A 21551-nucleotide genomic window follows, 5' to 3' on the forward strand; every position below is an offset into this window, starting at 1 on the left:
GAGAAAGTCCAGTGTTTGAGAAAAATAAGAAATAACACAAGTTTAAAGGTTCAGGCCTTAACAACCAGGTCGATCTTTATGGTATACGCAGAGGAAGTCCAAGGCTTGAACGGAAAGCCAAGAAAAACAAAATAGAAACGTTTAAGCAATAACCTCCAGGTCGATATTTGCGAATATGCGTAGAGGAAGTCAAAATGCTTAAACCTAATAAAGAAATAAAAAAGTAGAAATCTTTTAAAGAGAAATGCACAAAAAACGACGACTTTTCAGAAAGTAGTGAAAGCTCACATAGTGACCTATTTTAAACTCGACGATTATTGTGTATGCATGCAGTCACGAAGGACAAAACTAAGTACTATACTTCAACTGTGTTTTCCATTGCAATCGGCTATCATTTAGTTTATATCATTTTACAAAGCTATTAATGTATGCTGAGCCTATTGACACATCAAACTTGTGAGACTGTTTTAACATTACAAAATCCACAAAAATTAATTGATGCTGAACTAGGAGAAATGTCACTTCATGGTGAAGGATGGCATAGTTTTGGGTCATAAGATTTCACGAGCGGGTATTGAGGTCGATAGAGCTAAAATCAGAATAATTTCTAAACTTCCACCGCCGAATTCTGTGAAGCCTATTCGTAGTTTTCTTGGCCACGCAGGATTTTACCATCATTTCATCCGTGATTTTTCTAAGATCGTGAGACCTATGACCCGGTTGTTAGAGAAGGACGTTCCATTCGATTTTTCTGAGGAGTGCATGAGGGCGTTTGAGTTTCTTAAGGAAAAATTAGTGAGTTCGCCGATTTTTATCGCTCCCGATTGGAGCCTTCCTTTTGAGCTTATGTGTGATGCAAGTGATTTCGCGGTTGGAACTATTCTATGACAATGTAGAGAGAAACGATTTCATCTGATTTACTACGCAAGCAAGACCCTAAATGATGCCCAAGAGCATTATACCACCACTCAAAAAGAGCTCCTGACAGTGGTTTTTGCTCACCTTGTTCTTTCTAAAGTTATCGTCTACACCGATCACGCGACATTGAGGCATTTGTTCGCAAAGAAAGACGCGAAACCGAGATTGATTTGGTGGATTCTACTTTTGTAGCATATCATATGTCCCGAGTTGATAGTCCTGAGAGTGATGAGGATGAGATTGGTGATAGTTTTACTCATGAGAGTTTGATGTTTGTGAAACTCGAGGATGAGGGAATGCCTTGTATACAGATATAGTGAATTATGTGAAGTTGGGAGTGATACAACACGAGATGTTTTTCTATCAGAAGAAGAAACTGATAGCAGACTCGAAGTATTACTTTTGGGATGATCCATATCTTTTTTCGTGTTGGAGTTGATCAGGTTGTGAGGAGATGCACTGTTGGAGAGGAGCGTATGTAGGTTCTCAAACATTATCACAAAGGGGCCTACCGGAGACATTATGGAGCTTCTTACACCGCGAGGAAGGTGCTGGATTCCAGATTCTATTGGCCGATAGTGTTTCGAGATGCTCATGAGTTGGTTAGGAGCTGTGATGCTTGTTAGAGGGTAGGTAATATCTCATCCCGAAATGAGATGCCCCAAAATCCTATACAGATAGTGGAGGTTTTTGATATCTGGGGTATTGATTTCATAGGCCCATTCCCGATGTCTTAAGGGAACCGATACATCTTCATTGCTATAAACTATGTGTCGAAATGGGTGGAGGCTTGAGCCTTGCCTAAAAATGACGTGAGGGTTGTAGTAAGATTTATTAAGAAATTGTTTGCTTGCTTTGGTACCCCACGACGCTTATCGATGATAGAGGTTTTGTAACACCCAGATAGAGAACACATTGAAATGCTATGGTGTCACTCACTAACTTTTGACTGCCTATCATCCACAGACGAGTGGACAAGTAGAGAACACTAACCGGGGTATTAAGCGGATTTTGGAGAAAACTGTCAGACATAATCAAGTGGATTGGTCTGATAAGTTAGATGACGCATTATGGGCTTTCCATACCGCATTAATGACTCTTATAGGTACTAAACCTTTTAGGATGGTTTATGGGAAGGCTTGTTATCTACCGATTGAGTTGGAACACCGCGCATATTGGGTGTTGAGAGCAGTTAATCTTGATATTTTCGAGTGCGGGCAAACATCGGTTTCTCCAATTCCATGTATTAGAGGGTTTATATACTTGGGTTGGGTGCCATAATATAAAAAATGAAAGAAAGGAGTTCAAAGTGCAATTTAGAGGTTTAGGGGTTAGCCTCATAACCGGGCGGGCTATATAAACCTTAAAATCATCACTCCGTCGTATCAATTGAACTTGTGAAGGCGAAACTAGGGCAAAAGATGATCATTCCGGTTCGTTGCTTCACCTGCGGCAAGGTAACACCTTTCTTTTCTCTACAATCACAAGTCTCCCCGAACGATCTTGATTTGTTCACGAATTTGTGTTTTCAGGTCATCGGAAACAAATGGGACACGTATCTTGACCTTCTCCAATCTGATTACACTGAAGGGTGAGTTCTTGACTTCTTAATGAAACAGTTGTTCGACAGTAACATAATAATTTAGGGTTTGCTGATCGTTGAAACAGGACTGTTCTGTGTTTGTGTTTTTGTCTTTGTCTTGTGTATATGGATATTTGTGGTCACCGTGCTCTTGTTTGATTTTTAAAAGATCTGGGTTGTGTTTGTGTCAACCTGATGGTTTGTGGGTTGACCCGCTTAACGCATTTGTTTAATGTTTTAGAATGTGTTTAATATAATAACTTAAACTATTTAGGTATTTTCTCTATGTCAGAATTTGAAAGTTGAAAAATCAAATGACATAATTTAAACATTATTGTTTTAAAAAAATAAAGTGTTAATATGTAAACATGAACCGGGTCAAAGGGGGTGTGTTCGTGTAAACCCAAGAATACACACACGTGTTGTGTTTGTTTCATGTGTCTGACCCGATTTTTGGGTTCGTATCGGGTTTGACCTGCGAACACAGTCTGTTTAGCAGCCCTATCAAACACGCCCTGCAAGAAGAAACAAGTTTGAATTGGTGCACTCGTGTTAGGATAAATTCTTGAAAACTGCGCATTTATTATTTGAGGTATACCAGTTCAGGGTGATAAAAAGAGTGATAACTTCAAAGAAACCACATTATACTAGTCTCGAACATGTCGTTATTCATAGGCTTCATAAGCTCAACTGTGTATTATAGCAAGCATTATCCCATAGATGCATACTTTTAGCTTACATGGTTTGTACATTCTGGTAACTGGCTAGTGGCTGAGGAAATATTTTGAAATTCCAATATATGGTACATGATGGTTTGTGGGTTGACCCGTTTACACATTTGTAAATTTGTTTTATGTTTTAGAATGTGTTTTATGTAATAACTGAAACTTTTTAGGTATTCTTTTATGTCTGAATTGAAAGTTTAAAAACTAATTGACATAGTTTAAACATGATTGTTAAAAAAGAAAAATAAAGTATTAACATTCAAACATAAATTTGGTCAAACAGGTTGTGTTTGCGTAAACCCGCAAATACATGTGTTATGTTTAGCAGCCCAATTAAAAATTTTATGCAAGAAAACAAATTTTATCTGGTGCAGTCGTGTTAGGATAAATTTTTGTGAATATCACTTTTTTAATTGAGGCATACCAATTCAGGGTGATAAAAAGTGCGTACATATAATATTGATTTGTTAAATATAGGAATGATTTATTTAGATCGATAGGCAATTATTAAAAGGAGTGATAACTTAAAAAGAAACCGCATTATACTAGTCTTGAACATGTCGCTGTTCATAGGTTTAATTGTGTATTTTATATTAAGCTTACTTGGTCTTACGTTTTGGTAACTGGCTAGTGGCTAGTGGTTAAGGAAGCATTTTGAAATATCAATATTTGGTACATGAATTGTGCAGAGATGCTCTCGATGCTTTGGGGCTGGTTCGTTATTGTTGCAGAAGAATGTTGATGACTCATGTTGATCTCATTGAAAAGCTTCTCAACTACAATAGTAATATCTCTTTCCATCCTTATTTCATCTTTGATAGTCGATGCACAACAATCAAATACCCAGTTTTTGACAAATCAATGTTCATAGTTTCCTTTTATGGGGACCAGGGACCGTTCCTTCGGCCAGTTTTGACTCAAGTTTTTGGCCAAACCGTTCACTATGGCTTCAAAAAAATCATAAACCGTACCGGCTGGGTTGGGTGGGCCGACCAAACCTGCCATTTAGAGTAGTTTGACAATTTGAACCGAGTTTTATTTTTTCAAGTTTTTTAATCTGTATTAAAAAAACTGAAAATTATAAAGATATTCATGAGAATCATGTATACACATACGTACACTTTACTGCATATTTCCAAGCTTGAAAAAAATAAATAAAGCTTAATCAACTGGTTTGGTTTACAATAGACCTGGCAAACGGGTCGGGTTGGGTCATGGGTCAAAACGGGTTCAGGTCAAAACGGGTCAATTATAAAAATGGTTGTTTTGGTTCGGGTCGAAACGGGTCCGGGTCAGAACGGGTTTCGGGTCGGGTCGGGTCCGGGTCAGAACGGGTTTTGGGTCAGATCGGGTCAGTTTTTTTCCCCTCCTGAAGCTTATTGAATATTAAAAACATTTTTTTATAATTTCATCACAACTAATAAACTAATAGTTATCATAAAACAAACACAGTAATAAATCTATCCTAACTACTGATAAAGTTCAATAATAAATATAATAAAAAGTAATGATAACTCTATCCAAATAATGAAAAACTTAACTTACTAATAACAATAGAACGTTAACAAACATTCAAACTATAGTTATAATAACAACAATAATAACTAAAAGAGATAATAAAGTTGATTAAAATTACCAAATGATACACTGAAGCACCACAATCTGAACCATCAAGCTACCAGAACACCATACATTCCTTTCAAAAGTGGGATACCCATAACAAGTGTGTTAGGAAGTGTAGACAAAGAAAACAAAGTGATAGACCATTCTAAAGAGCCTCTAGCACTCAACCGTGACCAAAGAGCTAAACCCACAGGTCAATCCAAAAGGTAACTACGGGCCAAATCATCATCATAGTTACCTCCCAATTCCCAAATTAGTTGTTCAATTCTTTTTACGATCTTTATACGTTTTTTTGTATGAAAATTGTGAAGGAATGAGTTTTGGGATGCAAAGAGAGTCCTTTAAATACAACCTAAAATAAGAATAACTGCAATGCTGCGAATGATACCGATTGTTAAATAAATAACATTATATGTATGTTCTTAAAATATAGCATAAAAACCGTGTTTGGGAATTACTAACAATACAAGTAGTTGGGTGCTAGAATTAAGAGTTGCAGCAAACAAAGACTTGTGTTCTGGGAATCTGAACACATGACCATGGATGTTCTTCCATCCCTTCTGTTCTTGATTATTATTAACTTCAGCCTCTTCAACATCGTGTGTTGTTAAGATCCCTCCTCATTTTGCTGCAAAGACGACAATGACGATTCTTTCTGCGCAAGTTGCAGCAAGTTCCTTCTGTGTATCAGCAAGTTCTTGTTTATCCCTCAAAATCTGCACCGATCGATGAATCATGAATGTCTTGAACATGTTTCTCAAAAAACTTAAGCTTCACTTCCGACTCCCCTTGATCGCGTGTCAAATCAGACTGCATCTCCCTAATCGACTTATCAAGAATATAACAACACTACTCCAGTTGTGATAACCGCGAACTAAGACCCTCGAGAAACCGCATAACATTATCAGTGTGTTTCTTCATGGATCTCTCCATTGCCATGATTATCACTTCCTGGTTACCAGAATCATCCGGTGGACAGTCAAATTCGGGATGTTCTCTCCATTCTACTTTTGATAAATTCTTGCCAAAAAAAATTCACAATTTTATTATCAAGTTTCTAGAGTAAACCATTCACGAAAATCAAACAACAAAAATATTTTCTCTAGATCCAATATTATCATTATATGTGTATCATATACAACTCAATCAAACTATAATTCACAATTTTATAATCAATATTTACTCTAGAACGGGAAGGAGGGTGATTTTAACATTTTTCAACAAAATCAACACAAATTAACAAGAATCATGGCATACCCATTTCGAACAAATGAAAACCCAGTTTGATTAACACGCAGAAAACATCAAGTTCAACTCTAATTTGGTACAGAAGAAGCAAAGATTAGGGTTTTAAACCTGTGTCCAATTCGATGTGAAGAAATCGTTGATGCAGACCGAGAGATTAACGAGCGAAGAAGGATTTCTTGAAGGAGAGGTTGAAGATTGAAGATGATGTATTGACGGCGGAGGTCTGTGGTGGAGGAGATGGCGGAGGTCTGTGGCGGAAGAGAAGGCAGAGGACTGGAGGCGTTGATGGGAAGTTATGATTGATTCAATCAGATTGAAGAAGATGACCCATTGTTCACCCGTGCTTTCTTTTTTTTTTCAACCCTAACTGACCCGCCCGTCCTAATTTCTCAACCCTGTGTGACCCGTAAATAGAACTTTTTATTTTTTAAATAACCCACTTTGACCCTGATAAAGTTCCATTAAAAGTATATTCTAGAAAAAAGAATAAAACTGCAGCTGCTAATTTGGAGGAGTTCAATTATATTTTTGGAAGTTGGTTTAATCCACTCGGTCAAATCAATCAGTGATTTTATTCAATAAATTTGGTTAATGATTCTCCTGGAAATTAGGAGTGATTACAGCCCTTAATTCCAGGAATCGTTAGCATAAATAATAGGCTAGCCTTGCATTTTCAGTATTGAAGTTGTTATCGATTTTCTAGTAATTGTAATTGGAGACCTTGCCCCTCTCGAATCGGGCCACTATCCCTTTGTTCTTATAATAAAGCTAGCCTATTCTTGTCTTTGTCAATTCTGTTACTATCATTTGGTTCCATTGCCGGGAAACGAATATGGTGCAGACCCGGAATAGCACAGGTGACGGCAGCAACTCTACTGACGCCATCGCCGTTCAGTTAGCAGCCATAGCAGCAAAATTGGAATCCATCGACACGATGAAAGAAGATATAGCAGCGCTGAAAGCAGGAGAACACTCTCGTGGAAGCAAGAATGACGAATGGGAAAGTTCATGGAGGGGTAGACAGCACGGTAGACCCTATAACAAAATTGATTTCCCAACTTTCAGTGGCGGAGATCCTCGCGGGTGGCTGATAAAAGCTGAAAAATATTTCAGATATTATCACATACCTGATGAGGAGAGAGTCGAAGTTGCCTCCATGCACCTTGAGGGTGATGCCTTAGACCTCTATTCATGGCTCTCTAATGACCAACCCATCACTTTCTGGGAGGAGTTGGTTCAATTATTCACCAGAAATTTTGGACCAGCAGAATTCCAAAATCCGGATGAATTCCTTTGTAGCATCAAGCAAACAGGAACGGTTCAAGAATACCGACAGGAGTTTGCTAAGAGGTCATCTCGGGTCTCAAATTGGCCTGATCATTGTCTCTTAGGGGTATTCTTGAATGGTCTCAAAGATGAACTGAAGTCCGATGTCAGAATTCACAAACCTCGAACGGTATATAATGCCATGAGCCTGGCTTTGGAGTTTGAATCTAAATTATCCTTGCACCGACCAGGAAAAAACACCCTTTGGACCTCGAAAACACCTCCATCGGACCCCAAACAAACAACCTTCACCCTGACCCCAACATCAGCCCAGCCAAAAATTACCCCTCGGATATCCGAGGCAGAAAAACAAAACCGGTTTTTGAAAGGAGAATGTTTCAGATGCGGCGACAAATACGGCCCAGGTCACCGATGTAAAACCGGCACCCTTAAGGTGATAGAAGTGGAGGAGGATATGCAGGATTCGAACAAAACAGATCTGCCAGATTCTGGTGGAGAACAAGAGGAAACTGCTGAAATTAGTTTGCATGCTATTTTAGGGAAACCTCATCCTACTACAATGAAGGTCCACGGTATGCTTCATTCTACTGAAGTTTTAATTCTAATTGATGGGGGTTCTACACACAATTTTATCTCTGATGTCTTGGTAAATGAACTTAAGTTAGCATCACAACCGGTAGCACCATTTGGTGTCCAAATCGGTAACGGGGACGTGATTCGGTGCAGCCATATTTGCAAAAATCTGTCTATACAGGTGAATGATCTCAAGATCACTCAAGATTTCCACCCCTTCTCTCTTGGTGGAGCTGATTTAGTCTTGGGAATTCAATGGTTAGCCACCTTGAATACGGTTCAAGCTAACTGGAAGGAGATGTTTATGATTTTTTCAATAGACGGGAAGCAATATAAATTACAAGGTGTGTCATCCGGACCCCAAAAATCATCTAGTTTTCAACACCTTGCCATTGACCAAGAAATCACACCCCACATACCAACCCCACTACAGCCTATTGTTAATCAATATAACACTGTTTTTGAGGAACCTCAACACTTACCCCCGGTTAGATCACGAACCCATTCAATCCCTCTTGTTCCCAACTCAACCCCACCTAATATACGGCCTTACCGTTACCCCCATTCCCAAAAAACTGAAATCGAAAAGCAAGTAGAACAATTATTGACCGCCGGTTTTATACAACCAAGTACCAGCCCCTTCTCAAGTCCTGTGTTACTCGTGAGAAAAAAGGACAATGCATGGAGAATGTGTGTCGATTATCGGGCCCTCAACAAAATAACTGTAGCCGATAAATATCCTATTCCTAATATTGATGAGTTACTTGATGAATTGTATGGCGCCACGGTATTTTCAAAACTCGATTTGCGATCAGGTTATTACCAGATCAGAATGGCAGACCATGATGTTGAAAAAACAGCTTTTCGTACTCATTCAGGTCATTATGAATTCAAGGTCATGCCTTTTGGCTTGACGAATGCTCCCTCCACATTTCAGGCTATCATGAATGATCTATTTCGTCCTTATTTACGACGTTTTATACTCGTATTTTTTGACGATATTTTAATTTACAGTCCAAGCCTGGAACAACATCAGTCCCATCTGGAACAGGCCCTAAAATTACTTCATGACAATCGATTTTTTGCGAAGTTATCGAAATGTTGTTTTGGCCAAGAACAAGTTGTGTTCCTTGGTCATTTGATCAATTCGAAGGGAGTTAGTATGGAGGAAGAGAAAATAGCAGCAATTAAGACGTGGCCCGTACCATCAACAGTGAAGGAGGTGAGAGGATTCCTCGGGTTAACTGGTTATTATAGGCGTTTTGTGCGTAATTACGGTCTCATAGCCCGACCCCTCACCGCATTGACGAAGAAAGATGGGTTTATTTGGTCAGAAGCAGCCCTTAAAGCCTTTAATGATCTGAAACAAGCTCTGCTCTCTACGCCCGTTTTAAGGTTACCCGACTTCTCAAAGCCCTTTGTTATAGAGTGTGATGCTTCGTCGGATGGTGTGGGTGCAATTTTATCACAGGAAGACCATCCAGTGGCTTATTTCAGCAAAGGGTTTTCCCCGTCTAACCGACTTAAATCGGCTTATGATAGAGAGTTGTTGGCGTTAGTTATGGCTGTGCAAAAATGGAGTCATTATTTGCTCGGTCGACATTTTCTCATTCGCACAGACCATTATACTCTGAAGTTTTTACTTGAGCAACGCATTACAACTGCAGATCAACAACGGTTGCTACTTAAGCTCTTGCCTTATGACTTTTCGATTGTTCATAAGGCTGGAAAAGAAAACCGGGGTGCGGATGCTTTGTCTCGTCGACCTCATTCAGGAGAGTTATTGACACTCATGGTCCCTTACTGTATCGAGATGTCTGATATTAAAACAAAGCTGAAATCTGACCCATTTACAAGCAATCTGATCAAAAAATTGCAAGAGGAACCATTTGCAGCTACTGATTTTTCTCTTGTGGATCAGATGTTGTTTTACCAGGGACGCCTAGTAATACCCGAGGAGTCTTCTATAAGACTTAAGCTGTTACAAGAAGCCCACGATACCCCAATCGGTGGGCATGGGGGGTTTTTAAAAACATACAAACGACTTTCTTCTCGGTATTATTGGCTAAAGATGAAGCAAGATGTCAAACTCTTTGTCCAACAATGTGTGATATGTCAACAACAGAAATATCAAACTCTATCACCGGCGGGTTTACTTCAGCCCTTACCCATCCCCAATCAAATTTGGGAGGATATTTCTATGGATTTTATCGTTGGGTTACCCCCATCAAGTCGTTTTGACACTATTTTAGTCGTGGTGGATCGTTTGAGCAAATATGCTCACTTTCTCAGTTTGTCTCATCCCTTCACGGCTAAGGGAGTAGCATCGGTATTCTGCAAAGAAATAATAAGACTTCATGGGTTTCCTCGCTCGATTGTTTCTGATCGAGATGTCGTTTTCCTTAGCAACTTTTGGCAAGAATTGTTCCGGTTGAGCCAAACTAAGCTAAAACTAAGCACGAGTTACCACCCTCAAACGGACGGACAAACCGAAGTTCTAAATCGTTGTCTGGAAGCTTACTTGCGTTGCTTTGCGAGTGAACAACCAACTAAATGGAGTACTTACTTACCTTGGGCAGAATATTCTTATAATACCGGGTACCACACGTCCACAGGTACCACTCCATTTTCTATTGTATATGGCAGGGAACCGCCTTCGTTGGTACCTTACGTGGCAGGGGAGACTAAAAATGCAGAGCTAGAACAACAATTAATTGATCGGGATGATATGCTGAAACTCCTTCGACAAAACCTCCAAAAAGCTCAAGATCGAATGAGAAATCAAGCAAACTTGAAGCGACGGGAACTCACGTTTCAGATTGGTGATTATGTTTTTCTGAAAATTCAGCCTTATCGTCAAAAAAGTCTCGCCAAACGTCGATACGAGAAGCTTTCACCAAGATTTTTTGGTCCATATCGTGTTAAAAAAACAGTTGGGTCCGTTTCTTATGAGCTGGAATTACCACCCGAAGCTAAAATCCATCCTGTCTTCCATATATCAATGCTTAAACCGGCTCATGGCTCCTTTTCTTCAGGTCCGACTGTTCCCTTACCCATCACCAAAGACTGGGAAGTTGACTTGCAACCAAGCTCTATTATCACTCATCGCTGGGTTCAGGAAGCTGGTCAGCCTATCCTTGAACTGTTGGTATCGTGGCGTGATCGTCCAGTTGAGGAATCAACTTGGGAAACTTATGATCTAATGGCCGAACAATTCCCAGACTTCCGCCTTGAGGACAAGGCGTTTTACCGGGAGGGAAGTAATGATAAAGTTCCATTAAAAGTATATTCTAGAAAAAAGAATAAAACTGCAGCTGCTAATTTGGAGGAGTTCAATTATATTTTTGGAAGTTGGTTTAATCCACTCGGTCAAATCAATCAGTGGTTTTATTCAATAAATTTGGTTAATGATTCTCCTGGAAATTAGGAGTGATTACAGCCCTTAATTCCAGGAATCGTTAGCATAAATAATAGGCTAGCCTTGCATTTTCAGTATTGAAGTTGTTATCGATTTTCTAGTAATTGTAATTGGAGACCTTGCCCCTCTCGAATCGGGCCACTATCCCTTTGTTCTTATAATAAAGCTAGCCTATTCTTGTCTTTGTCAATTCTGTTACTATCAGACCCCCTTGTCTAAACTTCCTCACCGAAATTCACCCAATATAATCTAAAAATGACCCAGACTGACCCATTGTATGCTATTTGGGTCAGAATTGCCCCCTCTAGTTTACAAGGATGGTCCCTATGAATCTTAAACCGGCCTTACGAGTTTTAGTTTGGAAGGTTTGGTCGGTTGCACCATTTTATGAACACCCCTACCAGGAACAACCAACCATGTAAAAGGCTGTTTAGTTTTGTTGAAAGCATTTCTTATTTTTGTTCTTTTATAAAAGCAGTAAATCTGTTCTTCTATCATTTTTTAATAACCAATATGGCATTTTGTTTCAGCATTGGAGAAATCCGACACCAATTGAAGCTAGTTGAAGCTTATTGAGGATGTTTGTGGATAGTTATCTCATGGATGAATGTTCTTCGTATGTTTGCGTTATGGATGATATCTTAAGTTAGTTATTTCACATGTAGTATGTATTTAGTAAGTAATGCCCTGAAGGTTGTTTCACCATATGACATGTTTGTTCGTCTCTTTAAATTAATCACGTTGCAATAGTTTGCATGCATACCAAGTATCTTATTTGTGGATGTGGTTTATGTGTGTATGTAAGCAAAGGGTGATCGGGTCAGGTCAGCTAAATGTGATTGGATGATATCTTAAGGGGTTGTTTGGCAACCTCTGGCTGGTTAAATGCTGAACCATTAAGAGGTTTGAATGAGTAAGAAGCTCTGAACTGGTAAGTGCTGAACTGGTAATGTGGTGTTTGGTTGGATCTCTGAATGAGTGTGTATAATGACTTTTTTACCCCTCTTACTTCCGGTTAATCCTAGCTGTTTTGTGCCATTTGTTTAAATAATTTAAAACACACCAAAAAAAAAACTACATAAAGATTTGTGGATTGTTTAAAGAAAGGTAAAAACAACCGATTGTTACACGTGGGGGAGGCTAATGGTCGTCAATTGGAGGAGGAGAGCGGTGACTAGTGTGGCTGAAGGTCGTCGATTGGAGGAGGCTGGTGGTTAGGATGGCTAAAGGTCATCGATTGGAGGTGGTTGCGTCTGGAGGATGACGGTGGCTATGGTGTCAGCGCAAAAGGAGGAAGAAAGAGGAAGTGAGTGAGCGGCGCGATAGGAAGACGGTGGTCGTCGAGGAGGACAGTGGCTGTGGTGTGAACGCAAAAGGAGGGAGGAGGAGGGAGGGAGGAGGAGGGAGGGAGTGTGCGGCGTGAGATGAGATGAGAGGTTGAGGGAGAGCAACATGTTTTTTTAGATGAAGGGTATACTTGTCATAAGTTTCATTCAGATCTCAAAAGTAGCTGAACAATTCAGATCTGAATGGTTTCATTAAGATGTGGTTATTTGGTGAACCAAACACCCATACATCTGACCGATTTAGAGGCTTGCCTCTTAATAGAGCAATTAAAAGGTAAACAAACAGCTCCTAAGTTAGTTATTTCACATGTAGTATCTTATTTGTGGATGCGGTTTTTTAATAGTGTTATGCAGTGTTGTTGAAGGCGCAAGGCGCTTAAAATGCAAGAGTCTGAGAAAAGTAAGAAACATACATGGGAAACATAAAAAAGTAACAATATGTTAGAAGTTAATGCCGATTGTGGTTTACACGGTGAGCGAAATCTGAAACACTTTGGGTGCAACCTATTGTCTTTGTTTTCGAGTCAATCTTCTATCTACGTTCGAATATGTTTTTAGCCTATTTTTGTCTAGTGTTGGCGTTAGAAACTTGCTGAAATCTCCGAATCTGCCCATAGCTAAATCTTCTTTCTACCCACCCTTCTATTTACTCCCAAATATGCTTTTCACGCTGTTTTTTTTTTGTTTCAACGAGTTTAGATCGGTTGTTAGCCGGAATCTGGCAGGAAACTCGTCGGAATCGTGCATGGATTGCTACTTGACGTTTGGTGTTGCACCTTTGACAACTATGGTGTTATGTATACAACAATACATATAAGCTTGGAAAACTAGACAAATCGGGCGATCCAGGTGACGGGTCAATACAGGTTAGGTAAGAACGAGTTCAAGTCAAAATGGGTTCTGAACAAAATAAGCCTAGGTCAACGCATGTCGCTTTAAAAAAGTATCAAGGGCCAAAATGGATTCTTACAAAAGTGGAATCTGGATAAAATTAGCTGTTTTAGAAAAAAAAGTACAATAATAGGTTCATCTGTTATATTTTTTTTAACTTATGGGTAGTGGTGACGGTGGAGATGGTGATGGCGGTAGAGGCAACAATGAGCATGTCAGTGAAGTGGTGGAGTGGCAGACGGCAGTGGCATGCATGTCTGTGAAGTAGTGGTGGCGTTGCCAGAGACAATGAGTAGGTGGCGAAGACAAATAATGGTAACGAGTAGTAGTAACTCATTGAGACCCTTTTTAAGTTTACAAGTTTTATAATAGTTTATGGCTGTCCATTCTAACACATTGACTAATTTGAACATACCCAAGTTGACCCATTGACTACTTTGACATGGTCTAAGTAAACATATGTTGAAGAATATACATACAAGGTGTAGCTATTTCATACAAAAATTAAAAAATATTACATCTAGAACTTGGAACATCATGAGACTAAACAATTGAGTAAACTCGTTCATCAAAATAGCCATTGCCATTTTTATAAAGCATCAATTGCATCGGAAACAACAAAAACCAACTTGCGCGCGCCTTGAGTTAACTTGTATGGTCGGCATGAGATTTGGGACCATACCCCTTCAAAAGCACAACTACTCTATCATTCCGATCGCTAAGATTATGCAAATGAACCGGACGATGACTGTCCAAAATGAAAACCCAAGCCACTGGCCCTAATTCTAGAATCTTCCTAAAATCCCTATTGGCACCCCCAATTTATTAAAAGTATAACAACTAGATCATAATTTAAAGAGCATAAACTAGGGCCATCATAGCTATTAATCTCCTTGAAACTCGATACCGGATAGCAAGCGTACCTAACCGAATCAGATTCTAACGCATGACATATGATTTTTAGTGCACATAAGGCAGGGCCGGCCCTGAGAATTTGTATACCTTGTTCGTGCTCAAAAAAACGTGCCTGTAGGCCTTAACGAAATATATATTAAAAACTAGTTTTTCATACAACTGTTGGGTATTGGGCTCACTAAAGGTCTAAACCTAACACCAATGGACTAATAACTAATCTACACCATAAGAATAGTTTTGTAAGGGGGCCTATGTTGGTGTTTGTATGGGTATACCCTATTAATTTTCTTATACATACACATATCGCGTATTTTTTTAAATAATGTGTCCTTCGAAATATCGGGCCCTGGCCGGTGGTCCTCCTCGTCCACCCCCAAGGCCACCCATGACATAAGGAATTAACATCTGAAATTGATGGGAATATGAGTAGAGGTGTAATGGAAGCTGAAGTTAAAGCGGATTTATGCAATTTGTCGTAAAATGATTCGATAGTTATCATGTCGTGTTTGTCACATCTAAATGGGCAACAAGTTGTGTCACAACCCCTTTTGAATAGCAAAACTGATCCTACGACATGCGAAGCTATGAGTGAATAGTGGTTGAAATGTGTTACTTGTGGTTGTGATTGAGTTGAATTGATAGTTATCATGTCGTGTCTGTCACATGTTTTAGAATATTTATGTTTTAAAATCTTTGCACTTTTAAAATTTATCTGATCTTCGACTACTCATTAGTTATTTAAAGTTTTGATCGTTATACATATTATCTTTTTGTTAACTTTTTTATAATATTAACGGTTGAACGTGTATAATATGTTGGGTTTGGCAGATCTTAAAATCATGTGCAGTAGCCAAGATATAAACGCACAGCATAAACATGGTAACATATAAGATAACCGAGAATACAGAAACTAGGAACAACTGGCAAGTAAATCCGTCATCCAAACCAACTACCTGCATAACACACGGTCCATATGTTCTTTAAGGTATTATTCTTCATAGCTAATAACTCATATTCAACCTACTTCTCTACACAGCTACTCATCTCAGAAAGAAGCATTCTAGATCCCACCTCCAGTCTGGTGCAGCATTGCATCAATTTCATCACCTTCCTCCATCTCAAGCTGCATCATAACAAGACAATCATCAGTCTCAAAAAGAGATTGCAGTCATTATTTTTATAATATAGCTCTTGTAATCTGGTTTAAAAATGCGTGAGACATTGAAGGTGTTTATGTCCCAAAAGCCGAGGCACGAGACATTGCCCTATGTACAATCAAATCGGCTCTATTTACAACCAGGAGCTACGTCTCTCTCATTTGTTTTACATATCAACATTTTCATCAAGTAAACATTTCATGAGTTCTTCACCAGTTCACCCCTTTGGTTGATTTTACATATCAGCCTCCTAAACACCGTAACCTTTTTACCAAATTTTGACCCAAAAGCACATGAGACGCCGCCTCAAGCCCCTGGGGCGTTTTCCAGCTCGCCTTTTTAAACCAAGTTTGTAACCATATCAAATACATTATTATACATTTAAACAAAAATCAAATAAAGACAGATAAACCCAACAAAAAAATTTACATATTTTGAAAGTTGAAACCCATGTTTGGAAAACAAGACCGGATTGTTTGAAATATTCAAATAAACAAGAAAAACAGTTACAGCTGTTAATATATTACCTCATCAGGTGTCTGCTCGGGTCGAAGACGTCGCCCATCAAACAGAAAAGCAATAGAGTTCATCTCGACAGACTGCCTATCACAGTAGGCGTTCATTAACTTCTTGAGCTGGGTACTGCGTTTGATCCTGAAAAACACCTCATTCCCATCCTGCAGGAAGCAACAGATAATGAAGCCATACATTTAACAAATAACTGGATAAAAATATAGAGGAATGGTGGCCTCCTTTTGACACAACTACCTGATCTCATAGATAATAATTAAAATCATGTTCCATAAATGACAAAACAAACAAATAATAAAAGGGAAAATCACGAAACGGGCCTTTGACCAGTCAAATTTGCAAAACTAGCCGACTGAAGCGTCTCCGAGACTTCTCACCGAAATCGAGGCTGTTGTAGCGGCTTTGAAAATCCTTTCAGCATTAAGCCACATTGCGCATTTGTAAAAGTTATACCCGTTTGAAAATCGTGATGGAAAACATATAGAAAATTTTCAAACTGGAATAACTTTTTCATACGACATATTTTTATAAAAAAGTACACCAAATTAAAGATACTTTTATCATCTTTAATTTGGTGTAAATTAAAAAAAAATATATTAATTTATGAAAAAGTTATACTCATCTACTTTCAATTACGTCAATTTAACACTTAACAAATTCATAAATCAAACACATCATTTCACTAAACCAATAAAAGTCTAAATTCCTCAAGAAAATCACTTAAAAGTAAAACAATGAATACCTGACCCTTAACCTTGAGATTGATGTGAGCCGACTGATCCCCAGGCTTCTTGTCGTCTTCTTGACCTAATCCGTTTTCTCCTCCGTTACCCGACATTATTCTTCTGATCGAATTCTAGGGTTTATTGATGAAAAGGATGGGTTGGTTGGTTCTGTGCCGATCAGATAATGGCGGTTTATAAGGATTTTTTAAAAAACTATATTTAAATGCAATTTGGGTTCCGTATAACTTCCTTTGAATTTTTAATCTTGACCACGTATCTATATAATATTTTGAGCGTGTACTTGTATGCGTTATCAACTCATTATTTTTTATGTTCAGATAGGAAAGTACCACTAGAAAGGAAATTGATCGTGCTATAAAGTTGAGAAGGTTTGTACCACTAGAAAGGTAATTCTGATTCTTGTCGTTGTGGTCGTACTATTTTTTGGTAGAATATATGACCATTTGAAAATACTTTATGAAATCTTTTTTTTTTGGATAGAATATGTGACTATTTGAAAATATTTTATGAAATCTTTCTGATAAGGCACATCTGGATCTCTTCAAATTGATCATATGTTATTCTGTAGATGACAGAGCCGGTTCGTTAGGCTTATCAATCTAGGCTAAATCTTTGGGCCACTTAAAAAGGGCCTCCAAATATTATTTTATTTACATCGTTCCGGTCAAATGATTGGGAAAGATCAAACCAATTTGAATGGGAGATTCCCCTTTTGATTGGAGTTCATTAATTTCTAGGACAAATTTTAGGATTTTACTTCAGGAGTCCACATTGTCCTCGCACGCTTCATTTCAGAATCTAAAAGCAGCGCAACAACACAACAAACCTCGTTAATTGCAACATCTTTTAAAAAATGAATGTGAAACTAATTGCGGATTGGGCGAAATTAGGAAAAATCATCGCTATGGTTATTCAATGTCTCAAATCTCAATCTCAATTGCTAATTTTCTTTATATCAATTCAATAGAGCCCCGACTTTGTAGTTCGCTTAGAGCCTCCAAAATGTTGGAACGGTCCTGCATGTAGAGCGTCGTCCCCAAAATCGGACTCCCGAATAGCAATCTTTTTAGCGATGCATGGGTCATGCACAATAATTTGTTGACGTCGAAGAAACGTAAACTTGTTTTCGGCAAGATCGAGTTTACTATTCAAAAGCGAGTTAAAGCGCAGCTTGTTGCCTATTTACCTACCACTCTTCATTAAGTTTTAGTGGTTTGAAACGAACATCTTCTTCAAGCGCCAAAAAATAAAGTTGAGAAAAATGTTGAGAGAAGCTTAATGATGATATCAACACAAGGAGGGCTCTTTTAGACCATATGTAATGGGGCTTTATAAGGGTGTGAAAGGTTTTGATAATACCCTTACACCATTCCTTATGTGCATTATAGGGGCATGAAGAGGGAGGGACATTTCTAGAATAATGCCCAATAAAGAGAAAAAATAAGGAAACTAATAAATGAAAGGGCATTATGAAGTCTTAACCATTACATGAAGCATTATGATGGTGATGTGACAAAAAATGCCCCTTAAGGGGCATTAACCATTACCCATGGTCTTAGATACCAACTATTTGAGAATCATTAAATGGTCTCATCTATTGTTGGTTTCATTAACACTTTAGTATGGAGGTGTGGGGTACACTTTATTTCCAAATGAGATATTGATATGAGTTAAGAGGTGTGGGATACATGTTCGTTAAAGGCTATTATGTTTTCGAACACGAAGGAACCTCAAGTTTCAAAGGAGCGAAGCCCTAGACCATTAAGGTTTCAGGGTGGTGCCTTGACGGGAGATTGGGGTCCAAGGGCCTGAGCTCCTATGGGGATCTAAAAGTTTGTTTTCTTTATTGAAGCTTTATTAGAAGATATTTGGGATTTGTATGGATGGTAAAACTTGAATGAGAAATGATCTTTAGTAGCTACTAATAAATAGTAGTAGTTACTAAATAATGGCAAATTACTATTGAGAATAGTGGGAATGCTCATGCGTTGCGGCGGGTGTCCCGACTGATACCAATCCAATTATAATGTCTATTACAAATGCTGACGTTAAAGCATGAAGTTTTTCACTTATAAAACCTAATTCGTCACTCTAATCGTACCGTACCGAGCACTTTCAGTATTAGTATCCATTTTGGGTGATTTTCGGGATTGGTAATTTAGGTACCAGTATGGTTCGGTATCGGTATGATACCGAGCTCATCCCTATATTTGACAATATCCGACTATATTTTTGGATGGGCAAATTTGATATTAAAAAATTTTCATGGGAATTTATGATGTTGATCCAAAGAGGAGTGCTCAACAGGCCTGCACTTTATTTATAGTGGGAAATCCGTGGGTTACGAGCGGAGTTGACAATACAGGTCACTTGGTAGTGAGAATAATGTTTTTAAAACTTCGGTTATGATGAGATAGGTTGGTTGATCAATATTAATAATGATAGAACTGAAAGGAAAGAGGGTTAACAGATTAACCTCTGCCAGCTCAGCGCCTAAACACATTTAACCCATTACACAACTTATTTAACCCACTCACCTTGCCACCACTACTTGCATCCATATCTTGCAGCTCATGTCCCAATTTCCCTCATATGAAATTAACTAAACGAGCAGGCAGGATATCACATCTAATCAAAGTGCAGATCTGAGACCACTACTTTGCACCGAATTGGCTAATGGTTCTTGCCCTGGTTTTATAAGTTCCACAGACCAACCATATCATTCAGAATACAAAAACCATATAAAATTAGCAATAACAAATCAGTATGATGATGCTATATTATAATGCAAAAGATGGTAGTTTCACAGTTAGAGTCTAGACTAAACTTGATGATCTCAACTTAGCCCAATAGTAACAGGGGTCCATATGTCTCAACAGATTGAAAGAACTCAATTGGAAATTCCTTTAAAGATGATGCATATACTGTAAATGAATTTGGAGTTAGCATTCCATTAAAATATAAACATAAATATTTGCATGATCGTAGAGAGACCAGATCAGATGTTCCTAGGCAGCAGTAAAGAGGAAGGAGAGAGTGCTGGTAGGATTTGATCAGCTAATATGATGAGCCACAATGATTTGGGGTGTTTAAATCTCAAGATTAAAGTGCCAAAATAAGTTACAGTAGTTTTTCATTTAATGAGAATGAATGAGAACCTCCATCGGTTATAAACTTTCTGTTACCATACGTACACAAAGAAATTAATCATGGGAAATGATCAATTGCAACAGTTTTAGTAATAAACAATATGCATTAATGGTTCATTGGTTCCATGGCTTTTATGGAGTTTAATATGAATTAACTTTCTCTAGCAGTCTTTCAAAACATTTTTATCACCAATTTTTCTTCTATGGCAGTTTTTTAAACAATTATATAAACTAACTATCTTGAAATTGAAAGCAATTTGATTGACATTTATAAGTAAAATATATAAACAAAATGAACATATGGATTAGCATTATCTAAAGTTAAACCACTTACAAGAACACTGATAATTGATAGATGACAAACATATAAAATTTGATAAAAAAAACCTTACATCAACTCTTACTTTTTAAATTACAAAATCCATGCGCATTCATTCTAATTTATGGAAATTACAATAAATTTAATCAATAATCAATTAAGTTAGACTTTTCACATGTCACCCTAACATTATAGGTTACATATGTGTCAAAATCCCTAAAATACCCCTAAAGTGTCTTATTTTTTTTGACAATGGGCAAGTTTAGCCCATCTAAAATAGCTTGGCTCTCTTGTACATGTTGCTTGAAGATGTGTACACAACGTAAAATTACGATAACGATAGAAAACCTAGTTTGCTTAATAAGGTAGTATAGATTATTAATTATGCTCAGTACTAGCTAAGAGAAATGCTAACTAATAGTAGTAATAACTTTTGACTAAGGTTTTCCCTGATGCAACTGAGCATTTATAACCTAAAATGTAACGATCTTCAAAATACAAGTAACAATTCCCAAAATACATTTTAAGGACCCCTGACTGACACCTCGAACTTGTACGGTGCAACCTGATGTAAAAATCAAAGAAACTTGTAACAGGGACCCCGGAGACACGCGAGAGGCTCCCCTCAAACCCCCATGATGCGCGGAAGAGTGTATGGACACGTGGGACTCGAAAATGACAAGTGGCCAGCCTATACGAGCAAACAAGGCTAGTCTAGCCTAGATGGACGCGGCCGCGACACGCGGGAGGGTTCTCGGAGCCATGCGCGACGCGCGGGGGATGCCAAATGTGTGTATATATGCAGCAGTGTGGGACTAGTTCAGGTTGCTCAGTTCGATCATTTAAAATGTCGTCCTACTTTTCGCACCTCTTTTTCTTTCACAAAAGCCCCTAAATCCCCGAACGCTGCTCCGACATCAGGGTAATAATTCTAATCACTGACACGGTACTATATCGGATCAAATGAAACCAATCCAACGGATGTTTAAGTGTTACCGGTACCCGGCTATACTTTGTCATTCGTTGTAGGTTTTGATCTCCTGATTATCGTCAAAGTTGAATTGAGTTAATACACTAATACGTGTGCATTGTGTATTTAATTAGGTATACCAGCTCTAAACCA

The 21551-nt window shown here is 38.3% G+C and overlaps 3 protein-coding genes across 3 annotated transcripts; 2 read left to right on the forward strand and 1 right to left on the reverse strand.

Moving 5' to 3' along the window:
- The first annotated feature begins 525 nt into the window (after window positions 1-525).
- LOC110907335 (uncharacterized mitochondrial protein AtMg00860-like) lies at window positions 526-888 on the forward strand. Its single transcript, XM_022152330.1, has one exon. The coding sequence runs from the start codon at window positions 526-528 to the stop codon at window positions 886-888; it is 363 nt and encodes a 120-aa protein (XP_022008022.1).
- Window positions 889-2123: 1235 nt separating this feature from the next.
- On the forward strand, window positions 2124-12140 carry LOC110909358 (DNA-directed RNA polymerase subunit 10-like protein). The gene is made up of 4 exons (XM_022154383.2): window positions 2124-2375; window positions 2451-2509; window positions 3915-4009; window positions 11905-12140. The coding sequence occupies exons 1-4, from the start codon at window positions 2340-2342 to the stop codon at window positions 11928-11930; spliced, it is 216 nt and encodes a 71-aa protein (XP_022010075.1). The 5' UTR covers window positions 2124-2339; the 3' UTR covers window positions 11931-12140.
- Window positions 12141-15384: 3244 nt separating this feature from the next.
- On the reverse strand, window positions 15385-17221 carry LOC110909357 (small ubiquitin-related modifier 1). Its single transcript, XM_022154382.2, has 3 exons — window positions 16957-17221; window positions 16211-16360; window positions 15385-15649 (listed from the first exon to the last, which is right to left on the reverse strand). Exons 1-3 carry the CDS (start codon window positions 17050-17052, stop codon window positions 15587-15589), a joined length of 309 nt encoding a protein of 102 aa, XP_022010074.1. The 5' UTR covers window positions 17053-17221; the 3' UTR covers window positions 15385-15586.
- Window positions 17222-21551: the final 4330 nt, after the last annotated feature.

Source organism: Helianthus annuus, chromosome 6 (assembly GCF_002127325.2).
Source record: "Helianthus annuus cultivar XRQ/B chromosome 6, HanXRQr2.0-SUNRISE, whole genome shotgun sequence".
NCBI classification, from domain to species: Eukaryota; Viridiplantae; Streptophyta; class Magnoliopsida; order Asterales; family Asteraceae; genus Helianthus; species Helianthus annuus.

Bases quoted from the DNA above. Each gene is read 5' to 3' on its own strand.
- LOC110907335 (XM_022152330.1), top strand. From the start codon at position 526: ATGGTGAAGGATGGCATAGTTTTGGGTCATAAGATTTCACGAGCGGGT.
- LOC110909358 (XM_022154383.2), top strand. From the start codon at position 2,340: ATGATCATTCCGGTTCGTTGCTTCACCTGCGGCAAG. The intron at 2,376-2,450 runs GTAACACCTTTC...TTGTGTTTTCAG, and splicing joins GTTGCTTCACCTGCGGCAAG to GTCATCGGAAACAAATGGGA. The intron at 4,010-11,904 runs GTAATATCTCTT...ATTTTGTTTCAG, and splicing joins AAAGCTTCTCAACTACAATA to CATTGGAGAAATCCGACACC.
- LOC110909357 (XM_022154382.2), bottom strand. From the start codon at position 17,052: ATGTCGGGTAACGGAGGAGAAAACGGATTAGGTCAAGAAGACGACAAG. The intron at 16,361-16,956 runs GTATTCATTGTT...TGCTTCCTGCAG, and splicing joins ATCTCAAGGTTAAGGGTCAG to GATGGGAATGAGGTGTTTTT. The intron at 15,650-16,210 runs GTAATATATTAA...GTTATGATGCAG, and splicing joins CCGAGCAGACACCTGATGAG to CTTGAGATGGAGGAAGGTGA.